The sequence below is a fragment of the Cebus imitator genome, unplaced genomic scaffold (assembly GCF_001604975.1).
Source record: "Cebus imitator isolate Cc_AM_T3 unplaced genomic scaffold, Cebus_imitator-1.0 Scaffold28, whole genome shotgun sequence".
In the NCBI taxonomy this organism is placed as follows: domain Eukaryota; kingdom Metazoa; phylum Chordata; class Mammalia; order Primates; family Cebidae; genus Cebus; species Cebus imitator.
Window position 1 is genome coordinate 5,907,208 of NW_016107343.1, and position 14,309 is coordinate 5,921,516.

At 44.8% G+C, this 14,309-nt stretch overlaps 1 protein-coding gene across 4 annotated transcripts in view; it reads right to left on the reverse strand.

Moving 5' to 3' along the window:
- JAML (junction adhesion molecule like) overlaps positions 1–14,309 on the reverse strand; it is a 38,750-nt gene that overhangs the window by 2,170 nt on the left and 22,271 nt on the right. For all 4 annotated transcript variants that reach the window (XM_017523410.2, XM_037736693.1, XM_017523411.2 and 1 more), the window contains 5 exons: positions 10,220–10,329; positions 7,723–7,960; positions 4,694–4,832; positions 1,867–1,960; positions 583–669 (listed from right to left, as the gene is read on the reverse strand). In XM_017523410.2, the coding sequence (XP_017378899.1) occupies positions 583–669; positions 1,867–1,960; positions 4,694–4,832; positions 7,723–7,960; positions 10,220–10,329 (668 nt within the window). The remainder of the gene's footprint in view (positions 1–582; positions 670–1,866; positions 1,961–4,693; positions 4,833–7,722; positions 7,961–10,219; positions 10,330–14,309) is intronic.

The following is a 14,309-nucleotide window of genomic DNA, read 5'->3' on the forward strand; positions in this document are numbered from 1 at the left end:
TTGAGACAGAGTCTCCCTCCGTCACCCAGGCTGTAGTGGTACCATCTCGGCCCAAGTAACCTCTGCCTCCCAGGTTCGAGCAATTCTCATGCCTAAGCCTCCCCAGTAGCTGGGATTACAGGCACATGTCCTCACACCTGGCTAATTTTTATATTTTTAGTAGAGAGAGCGTTTTGCCACATTGGCCAGGCTGTCTTGAACTGGTCTCAAGCAATCCACCCACCTGGCCCTCCCAAAGTGCTGAGATTACAGGCATGAGCCACCACACCCGGCCATATTTTCTTTATTAGGTCGAACTGATGAGGCAAAAGGCATTCTCCCTGCCCCCCGGTAAAGGTCACTCTTGACTTCTTTTCACTACTAACATAAATAACCTCTAGTGATGACGTTTAATACTTGAGACTGGGTAAAAAAAGTTCGATATTACTCTTCTATCCAGCAGAACTTCAGTTTCTCAGACTTTCCTGCTACTTAGAAAAATCTCTGCCCTCAGCAGCCTCCCAGGACAGCCCAGCCATGTCTACCACCAGCACCACCCGAGCCTCTGACACCTGGCTCAGATGGGGCTGGAATAATTCTCACCATGGTCATGTAGGCGGACTCTGAGTTTTCACTTGGTTTTTCTTCCTCAGTCACCTCCCGTGTAGTTATTGAGGAGTAAATATGTTTCTAGAGGGGGAAAATGGTACAAAAATTCCTAAAAATTAGATGACTCTTACACACCAGAGTAAAGGCCGCCCAATCCTATTTGCTGGGGATTGACTACCCAAATTGGTAGGTTCAAAGGGTTACTGAGAGCTAGAGAATACTCAAAAATGTTAATTCAGTCTTCAGTCTTCTTGAAAATTAACTGCCAACGAACACAGTCTTAGGAATCAAACTCTGCCTCAAAAGCCAAACATCTTTGTTTAGATGGATGTTTAGGTAACAGCAGGAGTTCCTTATCTTGCTAAACTCCTTGTATTCTGTGGTTATTTCCTTCTAATTACAATAAAGGCAGAATGGCATTAATCAGCAGTGAATTGTCATCATCTCCCTCAGAGGGTTTATGTGGCAGGGCCAGCCGTCATTGAGCCTCACAACTTCGAGGTTCATGGTCCTGCTACTCATTGGGAATGCAGTTTCATCACCAGTGACCCATTCTTGGACTTCTGGAGGCCCCTGCACTCTATCGGGAGAAAATCCTACTCTCGGGACAAAAACAGCCCAAAATAGAGAAAGGTAACTATTCAAAGAGTTTCTTAAAAATTAAAGAAAAAAAAAGAAAGGAGAACAGGAGTTAAAGAAAACCCATCCATTTCTCAGTCTCTAGAAGCAATTATTTATAACTCCATTACAAATCAATGTGGAGAGAAAAGTCCTTCTTAATCCTTTCTTGCCAAAGGTCTTAGACGATTTCATGTTAAGCATTAAAACTCCTTGACTCCTGAATGTATTATAATTCTCCATTAGACTTTAGACAAATAGCACCTCCTAGATTACAAAGCATTTGCATATCATCATCTTATGTGAGCCTTACACCAACCCTGTCAAGCAGGCTGGGCAACTATAATATCTTTATCCTTATCCTCATTTTGCTGATGAGACTAGGGGGGATGGCAGAGATTTCTGACTCCAAGCGCAGTGCTTTCCTCAGCCCAATACCAGGATCTGCTGCCCGGGGCTGACCCAGCCCACCCCCACCGCACCCCCCACGCACTCTAGTCTTCAGAGGCTCAGATTCTAATGACAAAGGCTTCCTGAGTCCCTGCTCTGTGCCAGGCACTGGCCTGCGAGCTGCAACATACAGTGGGTAAGACACGGTTCCCAGGGAATGTTAACCGCCCAGGCCTGCATCTACACTTTTATGCTGAAGTGTGTGCTCACCTCCCCTTCATAGCGGGCAAAATAGCGGGGTTCTTCTTTCATCTCTGGATTAGTCTTCTTTGTGTTCTTCACCAAGACTGTAGAATTCACTGAACTGCAGGGCATGAAAAGCATGTGGAATTAACCAGCTGGTATGGTTTATCCAAGGGTCCCTGTAGGAGACCCCAATTGGCTTTGTGAAGAGAGAGACCCCAGAGAAGAAACTATTCTCTCTGGACTCCTACAGTCAGGGCTACACGGCTCACCTGGAAACCTGAGAAGTGCATTTCGGTTTTTTTTGGTTTTGTTTCTGTTTTTTGTAAGACGGAGTCTCGCTCTGTAGCCAGTAGCCAAGCTGGATCTCAGCTCACTGCGACCTCCGCCTCCAGGGTTCAAGCTATTCTTGTGCCTCAGCCTCCCTAGTAGCTGGGATTACAGGCACGTGCCACCACACTAAGCTAATTTTTGTAGTTTTAGTAGATCATGTTGTGCAGGATGGTCTCTGTCTCCTGACCTCGTGATCTGCCCGCCTCGGCCTCCCAAACTGCTGGGATTACAGGCGTGAGCCACCAGGCCCGGCCAGCGCATCTCTTCTAATGAAGAACAAGAAGCCATTCTGGAGGTAATTTAGGCTGAAAAACAGCTTCGACTTCTCTATTATCACCCAAACCACTTTCTGCCCTATGGGAGATGTAATTTTAAGTGAATGAAGAGAGAGGGGCCATGGGATTCCACCTGACCATCCCCTCTGCATTTCTGAGGACCAGGGAGTGCAGTGGAACCAGCAGGGGGCAGCAGGAGCTCAGCAAGACGCCTGTCCGAAGGGCTCCTGGCCTCCCAGGGGGCGGAGCCCACCCCACCCAAGCCCGGAGCCGGGAGCTCTGAGCCTGTCCTGTCGGGGGCCCCTTGGCCTTTGATCTTATGACCATTTGCTTTCTGAATATACTTTCTTTTTTCTATTTTGGCCTAAGGCAGAACTGAAAAAAAAAATATATATATATATATATATATATATATATATATATATATATATATATCTCAAGGTTTAAGCTATAAAATAAACCATATTTTTTGGTCTCAGTGGAAATATTTTAATTGAATCTTCTGATTTTAAAGTTGTATCTTCTCATTGTAAAATAATTTAGATAATACAGAAACGTAGACAGTTGGAAGCAGAAGTTCCCTGCCACCCCTCACCCCATGGGATCCACCTTCTCCTTCATCTCAAATACCACACCTTAACTCCTGAAAACTCCTTAAGTCCTTAAAAGGATAGATTTTACAACTATCCTTCCAAGCCTCTCTCAGTGTAAGCATAAGCTCACATAAAATGTATTTACTACATATGCTGCTGGAGTGAGCGTCATATTATTTTCTCCTTTATAAAAATGAGATCATACTATAAATTCTATATTATTACCCCTTGGATATCTTTCCATGTCATTACGTAGAGGGGTCTGCAGTGTTTCACTGAGTGAAACGCCGGTTCCCTGAATCATTACCTTTCTGACAGACACTGGCAATGATCCCTACTGTTAATTATAAGCAAGACTGCAGTTTTTGCACCAGTCTCAGCATATCCATCTAATTATTTCTTTAGAATAAACAACTAGACACGGAAGTACTACCCTTCCTTTGGAGGGAAACTGAGGCCCAGACAGAGGAAGTAAGCTGACAGTGGAACCCAGGTTGTCTAGCTCAGTCCTATGAGCATGCCCAGAGCAAAGACCTTCAGAGAGGCAGCCAAGTTCAAAATCAAATCAGAAAGCCCTAGGGAGTGGAAGTGAAAGCCCAGCAGGCACAAATGTTCTTCTGTAGGATTCATGACCCACTGGGAAAGAACACTCAAAAGTCAGGATTATCCATAAGGCCCTTTCCCACTGACACTATTTTAATGAGTCAATCTGCACTACCAACATATTCCATTGATAGCCGAATAAACTGAGGGACATGGATCTGCACTAATATCCCTGTCGGAGCATCTGGGCACTTCTGAAACTCTGAAAGAACTACTGATGAAATTCAGGCCTTTAAAAGCCCATTTTAACAATAATTCACTTAGAACCTGAAGGCACCCACTCAAAAATCACATCTCATAATTAGAATGTGGTCCTTTAGATAAAACCACTGGCAACCCTCATGATCTTAGCTTCTATGCAGAACGTACAGTGTGGATAATTTAAAAATCATTTCTCTTAGGTAGTGAATGGTACCATGATAGTACTTGTGTAAGATTTATACTCTGAAAGGCCGGACGCGGTGGCTCAAGCCTGTAATCCCAGCACTTTGGGAGGCCGAGGCGGGTGGATCACGAGGTCAAGAGATCGAGACCATCCTGGTCAACATGGTGAAACCCCGTCTCTACTAAAAATACAAAAAATTAGCTGGGCATGGTGGCACATGCCTGTAATCCCAGCTACTCAGGAGGCTGAGGCAGGAGAATTGCCTGAACCCAGGAGGCGGAGGTTGCGGTGAGCCAAGATCGCGCCATTGCACTCCAGCCTGGGTAACATGAGTGAAACTCCGTCTCAAAAAAAAAAAAGATTTATACTCTGAATTATGCCCTACTGAGACCCCCATTTCTAAGGGAGTTTGTAGTCTTTACATAATACCAAAGTGAATGAGGATAGCATAGGAACATCCAAGTCTTTTCGGGGGCACAGTGAGCAAAGCGGGCAGGGTTACTATATGATGACATCTAATTTGACAACCACAGATGATTCCATTTAAAAATACCCCCTTCTGTGAGAATGGCATAGGTAGGGCCCTGTCACCCTCTTCCACTTTGGGGTAGAGGCAGCCCTGCACTTCTAGCCTCCCAACCCAAGCAATGGGGGCAGCCCTGTACCTCTTATTCCTACAGGTCCTTTTCACGATCAATAGCAGAACAGGGAGCAGCACGATTGTGGCGCAGACAATCCCCACGATGATCACCAGCTGATTACCACCCAGGACCACAGGCCTCAGGGCCGCCGGGGTCACCAGTGCTTGGGAAAGGAGAAAAACAAGGAGAGGGTCTCAGTACCTTAGCAAAGAGCTGAGAGCCCCACAGCCCTATGCCACACAGCACCAGCACCAGCCAGGCCAGGACGTGGAGGGGAAGACCAGACTCCACCCCATATCTGGACACTGCGGACGCTGTCTCCATGAGATTGAGAACCAAAGTCTAACCCCCTTGTTTACCCTAAAATGTAGATTAAGGTGGGTGGGAGAAGAGGCTAGCACTTCACCTGTAGTAAAGTTTCCTTTCAAAACTTGGCTTATCAAGTGACTGAGAAATAACAGGCATCTTAGAGGTTGCTGATCTTCCTAAGGGCAAGTAATTGCTTTCAAAAGAACGCATGCCGCAACACTCAGCCCCACTGTGACGATACCAAGTAAAGCCTTCGCAGGAACTTCTGCCCATACAGTACCTTCTACTCATCTGCTTGGTTCTAAATACAGAAAGCAAACGCCTCCTCAGTGCCAGACAGCACTAGGTACAGAGGATTCAGAGACAAATGATGTGTGGTCCCTCCTTCCAAGGAAGGAGACAAACACGTCAACAGAAAACCACACACTCCTCTAGGTGCTGCAAGAGACGTCTGCATGGGGAACAGAGGGGCCCAGAAAAAAGAGGACCCAATTCTATGTGCAGCAAATGAAAATTTGCCAGCAAAATTTCCAACATTTAACCCGAGACTTATAGAAAACGTCCAGTTTGTTGGGCAGACATACCCAACATGGGAAAGGACTCGTATTTTCTCTGTGAATTGGACTTCTGAGAATGAAGTGCACAGAGAGGTGATGGTTCTTTAAGAAACCCATCTGCCTGCTCCCCCATGCAGAGGGGATGTTCTGCATGAGGTCTGGAGGCCTGACAGAATGGTGGCTTTAGAAACTTGAGAGAGTTCAATGGGTCTGGCACAAAGGTGGCATCTGTGGGTGTGCTCGAGAGATGACAGGGTCCAAGGCAGGAAGGACCTTGACTATCTCAACCAAGAATCTGGCGTTTTTCTGCAGGTGATGGAAAAACCATTGAAAGATTATAAGCAGTGGAAGAGAAAGCTCTGAATGTGATTTAGAAAGATGCCACCAAGAGCCATATGAAGAATGAGGAGCAGTGGCTAAGAGTGAAAGCAGAGACTGGTTAGAGGCCTACAGTTCAACACAGAGATAAAGACAGCCAGAACTAAGCAGTGACAGACTGGAAGACAACTTTAGGAGTCTGAAGCAGAAGTCAAGGACTTGTTGACCTGTTAGATGAGGGGTCTGGGAAAGAGAAAGAATCAAGCACACCCCAGGCATCTAGTTAGACAACTGAGGTTGGGGAGATGGGCTGAGGAGGGTGTGTACGGGTAGGTTTAGACATGTTGCATTTGAAGGATTTGTGGGAAACTTGTGTAGGGTTGACTGTATATATCTGTGGGTGTGTGTGGGATTGTGTCCAACATAGAATGCATATGGAATATAGTGTCCAATGCTACTGAGGTTCAGAAGGCTGAGGATGGATAATGGGAGTGCCATTGGTGATCTAAGCTAGAGTAGAGGTAAAAGAAGCCAGAATGCAGTGCACTGAGGAGTTAATGGGAGATGAGACAGTGAGACACCAAACACAGGCCTTTAGCAATGATTTGGCTATGTTGAGAAAGAAATACATGATTGTGGTGGTGGTTATACAGCTCTGAATGTATTAAAACCATTGAGCTGAATGCTTTAAGTGGGCAAATTGTATAGTATGTGACTTGTGTCTCAGGAAAGCAGTCTTTAGAAAAAGGAAGACATAGAATGGAGCTGAAGTAGGTAAGTGGTAGACTTGGGCCAATGTTCCGGTGAATGGTCAAAACCAACAGAAAGTGAGAGCTCAAACAGCCATGCTGTAAGGCTCCTGAGACGGAGGCCACCTGGGCACAGGGGGCCACAAAAGCCCAGAGCAGAAGGGACTCTCCTCTGCCTCCAGATTTCAGGGCAGAAATAAGAATGGAGACAGATATGTTTGTGGGTGGAGAAGCTGCCTGAGGCCCCGTAATGGCTCATATTTTCTCTGTGAATTGGACTTCTGAGAATGAAGCGCACAGAGAGATGATGGTTCTTTAAGAAACCCACCTGCCCTGCCCCCCTCTCCAGCTGGAGACAAGGTGCCTCCACAGACTTAAGTCTCAGGCCTGAGGTATGAGGTATGTTCCATCCTCACCCATCTTCCTCACCCATCTTCCCCACCCCCAACCAACCACAGCCAACTCCTGAAGGCCCCAGCGAGAGGCAAAGTCCACAGGCCACATCCTGACTGCTAACGGGTTATGGTTTAACTTTAACCCCTCACTTGTCAACCTCTCTCTGTCAACACAATCAAGTCTTTCCTCTCCTACACGCCTCTGGCCTTGATGCACACTGTTTGCCAGAATCCAGAACCTCTGATCAGAAAACCCCTCCATTTTTAGTTCTGGTGCCTTCCTGTTTCTCTCTGTTCCTGGCTGTCTCTCACTAGCTCAAGGTCATTTCCTGCTCCACTATAGAGCATTCCGCACTTGCTTTCCCATGCAGCCAAGTATGCTGACTTTGGACATCAACTCCGATCCTTTCCTGAGCTCCTGTACCTTTACATCAGTAAATGACCCTGGCAATGAGGGGGGTCTGGCAAAGGGTTGGTATTCACTACATTAGCTCCCCTCTCCTTGACCTAGAAGCAGGGCCAGAACTAGGGTGAGGCAAGTCAGGTACCTGAGGAACCACCCCTAAGGAGGCATCATTCTCAGGGTTGTGCAAGGCCAGAGTCAGCACCTGAGAGGGGTGCCTCCTTCAATCTGCATCCCAGGAGCCTCTCCGGCCTCACTCTAGTCCTGGCCCCATGCACCAGCCAGGAGGTCTCTCAGCGCTCCCCAGCCAAATGTTAGATACTTCGAGGTTGTTCCGGGTCCACATGCAGCACAATGGTTTTCTTGAACACCAGGTCCCCTATGTAGATACTGCAGGTGTAGATTCCTCCATCAGACTCCCTCACTCCTTGAAGCACGATGGAACCATCATTGTGGAAAACATCTCCGACCAGTTCCACACGATTCTGGAAGTGGCCCCAGCTCTGGGAGTACTGTCTAGTCATCCCGAGTTTGTGGGAGTAGCGTAACACAATCTCCTCCTAGAGGGGAAAGGGAAAAAGTATGAGCTTGTGAGGACTGAAGGGGAGGAGGGAGGAGGGAAGATGGGGGAGGGAAGATCTCAGGACTCCCAAGGCCCTGCTAGGTGAAGGCAGTAAGGGTATTATCAGAAAGCATTAAATAACACAGAGTCATGTATACACACATGTGCAGGTGTGTGTACTTGTGAAGGACATCACCAAACCATGAACAGTTTTTCCATCTGAACAGAGGGATGCGAAAAGGAGGACTTTCATTTGTGTACTTTTTCAATAAGAAAAGCAGTATAACTTTATTCTTGATGACACTTCTCGTTGGATTTCCAACAGGAGCCTGAAACTCATCTAAAACTGAACTCGTCATTTTCCCCCCAAATCAGTTCTTCCCAGTCTACCCCATTTCGGTACATGGCAATGCCTTCTGCCAGATACTCAGGCTAAAAATCTTGGAGTCATTCTTAATTCCTCTCTTTCTGGAACAACTCACATCTAATACCTCAGCAAATCCTACCACCTCTGCCTTCAAAATATATTCCCAATGCAGCCAGTCCCACCTCCTCCACTGAGGCCATTCCGGTCCAGCCCATCTCTCACCTGGATTCCTGCAACAGCTTTCTTACTTGTCTCCCTCCTTATTCTCTACGACAATCTATTTTCAGCAGATGAGCCTTTAAAAATGTAAGTTAACTCATGTTACTCCTGTGCTCAAAACCCTTCATGGCCCCGTTCTCATTTCTACTAAAATGTAAGGCCCTGCATGACCCAGCCCATCTCCTTTTCCTCTCTGACTTCAATTCTAGTTGCTCTTCCCTCACCTACTTGGGTAACTTCACTCAAGCTACATGGAGCTCTCGGCTGCTCCTTGCATACTGACCTCAGGGCCTTTGCACTTGCTACTGTCTATGACTGCAAGAACACTCTTCCCCGCCAGACATATGCAGGGTTCACTTCCTCACTTCCTTCACACCTCTACGTAAGTGTCATCTCAGTGAGGCCTCCCCAAGCACACATATAATAAAAACCACAAAACCATGTCTTATTCTTCCCTATAGGCTCTCACTATTGCCTGATATATTACATGCTGCTTTATTATTTTACTGTGATCCCCTCCACCTTGGTTGTCAGTTTCCCATCAGGACAGGGAAACTGAGTATTCATCATACAGCAAATGCTTTAAAAATAACTTGTTAAATGAATGTTGGCATTAAAAAAAAAAAAAAAGACATGTAGATTGCTTTTTTGTAGCTTTTAAGAAAAGGTAATGAGTGTGTAGACACAAACATGAAAGAAGTGACCTGGCCCCCAACATTTTGTCTCTCGTGATTCAAATTCACAACCTTAAAATGTCGACTCTCATCCTATTTTCTCCTGTGAATTACTCACTGGATGACATTTACATGCACGACAAGCTCTCAGAAGTGAACCTGGGACCACATGTAGTTCCCCATACTCCACCATGATGTCACCCACTGTGACCTACTCAGATACCACAGGGGAATCAAGTGAGTGCAAATGACTTTGTTAGAGAGATGACCTGGGATATGTTTTAATTTATAAAAGTTAGTCTTTAATAAATTTTGCACCTTAACTTTTATTAGTAACAAGTTACTTGGGATATCCCCATGACACATGTTAAGCCATAAATATATGACCACATCATGGTTGAGATCTACTGGTCTAATGAATGAACTTGCTGTTTAGTGCTTTATAGAGTTCCCATGAAATACCCCTCACCCTGGCCCCTAGGATCGATCAATTCCAACACTCGAAGTACCGATCAAAAGTCCCTCCATCACATAAATGGGCAAGGAAGCACAGATGAAAACTCACAAAACTAACCCCAGTAAGAATAAGAGTGTAATCACTTTTATGCCTAGCCCATTGCTTCCCTTGCTGGGCCACAAAAGTCATCTCCCTCATTCTCCCATGACCTCTATAAAAAGGAAAATGGAGAAAGAAGAAAATGAAAATGCAGTGGCCAAGTCATGTACAAAATGCTTTACATGTACAATCTCATATCGGCATCTAAAAGTTAAGCATCATCATCAACAACTTCCTCCTCTTTCTCCTTCTCCTTCTCCTTCTTCTTCATTGGAGTTATCTTTCCCACCAGAAAGCTGAAATTGCTAGGAGAAGGTCCAGTTCTGACAAGCCCCAAACCCTAGGCTCTTGCAACACCTTCTCACATGTCTGAGTCTACGTCTGTCCTAACACCATCAGCCAGAGCCTTCTATAACACAGGTGATATTTCCTCCATGTTACCTTGGCATGCTGTCCTGAAAACATCCATTCTACCTTGGTCATGTGTTTTTCTTCTGTGCTCTGGAAAACACATCTCATCTTAGTCAATTCACCCACACGGACCATGAACTCTGAGGATAAAACAGTACATCAAGTCAGACACAAGTTATAATCTATAGAAATCAAAGAATTTCTAGAAAAGATCATGTTTAGCCAAAGACCCTCAAGCAGCAAAAATCACTGTCACCACCAAACACTGTACATATTCCCTCTGTAGGTGATCCAGATGATTCCACTTAGGCAAAGTACTCAGAGACCCCTCCCTCAGACCAGCCAGCATCGACCCCAAATTGAGAATACCTTCTAACTATCCACATGTACCAAGCTCGAGGGTTTCTGCTGTCTCCTTATTTCAATAAACACTTTCTGGTCCTCTTTAATTCCTTTCTCTTTCCCCTTTTCCAGAATTCCTTCCATGAACTCTAATTCAACATCAAGTTTGTACTAAAGGAAGTATGGAAAATCTCAAAGCCCCCACTTTGTGCTCATCATCTTAGACACCAGCATCTGCTTAGCATAAACAGGAAGTGGAAAGTTATAGAGCTCTCATTCTTATATTTAACCCACTGGCTCTACCAAAAATGAACCATGGATAACTTTCTTCAACTTCTTCTATTATTTTTCTTTTATTCTAGGACTTAGTTCTGGCCTCAGTACAAGTCACAGGACTCCTTGCTAATTAGGTCAAGACAAAAGAGCTTTCTCCTTGACTTTTCTTTCTGTTTCAATCCCGCTCTCTCCTGCTCCTACCCTCCCCACTTGACCCCCTTCCTCTGCTTCTGGCTTTCCAACTCCTAGGCTGTTCCTTCTGCCTATTGTACAAGCAGCTGACCCACCATATGTTTATTACGTAAGTCATTTTAAGAGGCCTATGAAAAAGAAAAGAAGTGGACAGACGTTTCTGATTTTTCTGTAATGCTGTATACAAATCAACCACAAAGTTGATTAAGCCATGAAAGGCAGGGTGGTATATTAAGAAGACACGAGCCTAGGTCTTAAGTGCACAGAGTGCCTTCAAAAGAGTGTTAAGCAAAGCTCATGAGGGAACAGAGTGCATAAGCCAAACTTTCATCCAAATTGTTTCCCTGGGAGAACAGTAACTTCCTGCCCAGCAGGAGAAATGCACAATAGGAGGAAAGAAAAAGAAAATATTATGAACTCTAAACTCTATGGAAGGAATTATTTTGAAAGCGATAAAAAATTTACTCCAAAGAATACCAGTAAGGAAGGAAACTCCCTTTAAATCTACAAGCACAGTGAGAACTAAACTCTATTTTTCAAATGCAATAATAACAAATGAACATTCTGAGTCCTTTCAATGCACCAGCCATGTGCTAGACACCCTTTATACGGCAGACCAGTTAGTCATTACAATATTTTGAGGTTTGCATGATGACTCTCCCATTTTACAGAGAAGGAAAGTAAAGGAGCCCAATACCACATGGCCAGTAAAAGGTAGAGCCAACATTTAAGCCCAGGCCTAAGTGAAAGCAAAGCCTGAGTTTTCTCACTCACTCTACTATGGTACCCCACGTAAGCAGAAGGATGGCTGATTCTAAAGCAAAAGTACAAGACATTAATGTTATTACTATTTTTTATCTATACTATTTAAATTAAGAACAATGAAAAAAGAATTGAAGTGGTAAAATCACAGAGAGATTGTCGACTGAAGGGTAAACTTGGTAGAAAAAGTTATAGATGACTGCAAAAAATGGAGTTTCCACGTCGATGGAGGCAACTTACATACAGCAAGTTGGAGCACCTTTCACTAGGCAAAATTGTTAGGGGTTAGATCTATTCCCATTCTGGCTGGAAGAAAAAAAAATATTTCCCTAGTGGCTTGCTCCACTAGCCACTGGGGAAATATCTGACTACCTCTAACATTGCCTTAGCCTATTTCCATGGATTCCTCAGCTCTTGAAATTGACTCCTTGTGGTTCCCTCTGTGTCTCTTCTAAGCAGAAAAAGGCCAGTATGGACAAGTGTTCAGGTACGGCATTAGAGACCAAAGGCAGAAAAAGGAAGCAAAAAGAGAATCCTTTGCAATCCTAGCAATTTTGGGAGGCTGAGACAGGAGGATCACTTGCATCTAGGAGTTTGAGACTGGCCTGGGCAACGTAGGAAGACCCCGTCTCTACTTAAAAAAACAAACACACAAAAAAGAAGCTGGGCGTGGTGATGCACACTTGTGGACCTAGCTACTCAAGAGGTTGAGGCAGGAGAATCACTTGAGCTCAGGAGTTCAAGGCTACAGTAAGCCATGATCGCACCACTGTACTCCAGAGCCTGGGTGACAGAGCAAGACTCTACCTTAAAAAAAGAGAGAGAGGGAGAGAGAATCCTTTGGCACAGGCATCTGATTTGCATCTTCTTCCTGGAGAACTAGAGCTTTGAAATTAAGAGGAAAATGGCAATGAAAAAAAGTAGGATAATTAGGAGAGGGGCCAGAGGCTACCTCCTACAACTGCATTTTTTAGAAATCAGATTCAAGCAAGGGATGCTAACTCTGTAACTGTATTCATCCCACAAATGTTTATTAATTGCTTACTCTGTGCCAGGGGCTGTGCCAGGCAAGCAGGGAAGACACAAGTGAATGGGTATGACGAGTGTCATAAGAGAGGAAAGCAGGGCGCACCGGAGGAGCTCATTAATAAAGCTGGATGCTAAGGACCTAAGCTGGCTGCAGGCAGGAAATGGCCCCAGATTCTAGTTCCCTAACTACATTGCAAGCTTTTCTGGGGTCACAGACTGTTCTTTCTCTTCCGCTCTCTCAAAGAAAGCTTCTAGTTCTGTGGCTTGCAAACCTTTACTTCCATTTACATATTCTTATTTGTAAGTGTTTATATCAATAAGCAAAACTAAATTTTAGAGACACTGACTAATGTGAGTTTGAATATCATTAATTATAAAAGACAGACAGGGAAATCTTTTACATGATGAAAGATTTCAGAACTCCAGTGGAATGAGTAGCTTCACATGAGGCCCTTTCCGTAGTGATTTATTTCGGTCTATATACTTTCCAAGAATGCCACCATCTCTAAATAAGAAATGATACCTGTCATCCAGAACTACTTTGGTGCCTCCATATTCTAGATTCTGGGGGAAGAATTTTATCTCCAGCTTTCAGGCTAACTGGTTGAATCTCTCCACCTTTTCCCTTAGAGCCGAATACAACAGCTTCTCCAGTTGCTTGCAATGCTGTTGAGATTTTTCTGGAAGCATAATGCCTCCTTTGGTTACAGTCTCAGCTGCATTTCTTTCAACTAATACCCAGTCAAAGCGGAAAAAAAAAACTTTCCAAATGACTCGGGCCACCACAGCTTATGCTGTCTCTTTCAAACTGCTTGCAAGCACAAGACTTCTTATTCACATCAAATCTTACCTGGCAGCACAATGAATATAGCAGAAAAAAGGAAAAGGACTTTGGCTGTGATACAGGCGGGAGCCTGGGGTCTTATCTGAGCAGGCATGTCTGCTACCAACCCCCTGCCCTGCTCTTACCCTTCATGTTCTTTGCAGCTTAAGGTTCTACAGAGCACAAATTTTAAAACCACCCATCTACTGAAGCCATTCCCTCCACTTACAAATGGGAAAATAAAGTGTAAAGAAGGGTTAGAAAGATCTGCTCCTTTTTTTCTCTTTTTTTTTATGCCTTTTTTCAGAGACGCCCTGCCCAGCGCTCCTTTTTCTCTTTCTTTCCCTTTCTTTCTCTCTCTTTCTTTCTCTCTTTCTCTCTTTCTTTCTTGAGACAGGGTCTTGGCTGTGTCACCCAGGCTGCAGTGCAGTGGTGTGATCAGAGCTCACGGCAGCCTCCACCTCCTGGGCTCAAGTGATCCTCTCACCTCAGTCTCCCCGGTACCTGAGACCACAGTTGTGTGCCATCATGCCCAGCTCTTTTGTTTGTTTGTTTGTTGTGTAGACACAGGATCTTGCCATGTTGCCCAAGCTAGTCTCAAACTGGCCTCAAGTGATCCTCCCACCTCGGGCTCCCAAAGTGCTAGGATTATAGGCATGAGCCATCACACCCAGCCTTTTTTTTTTCTTTTTCTTT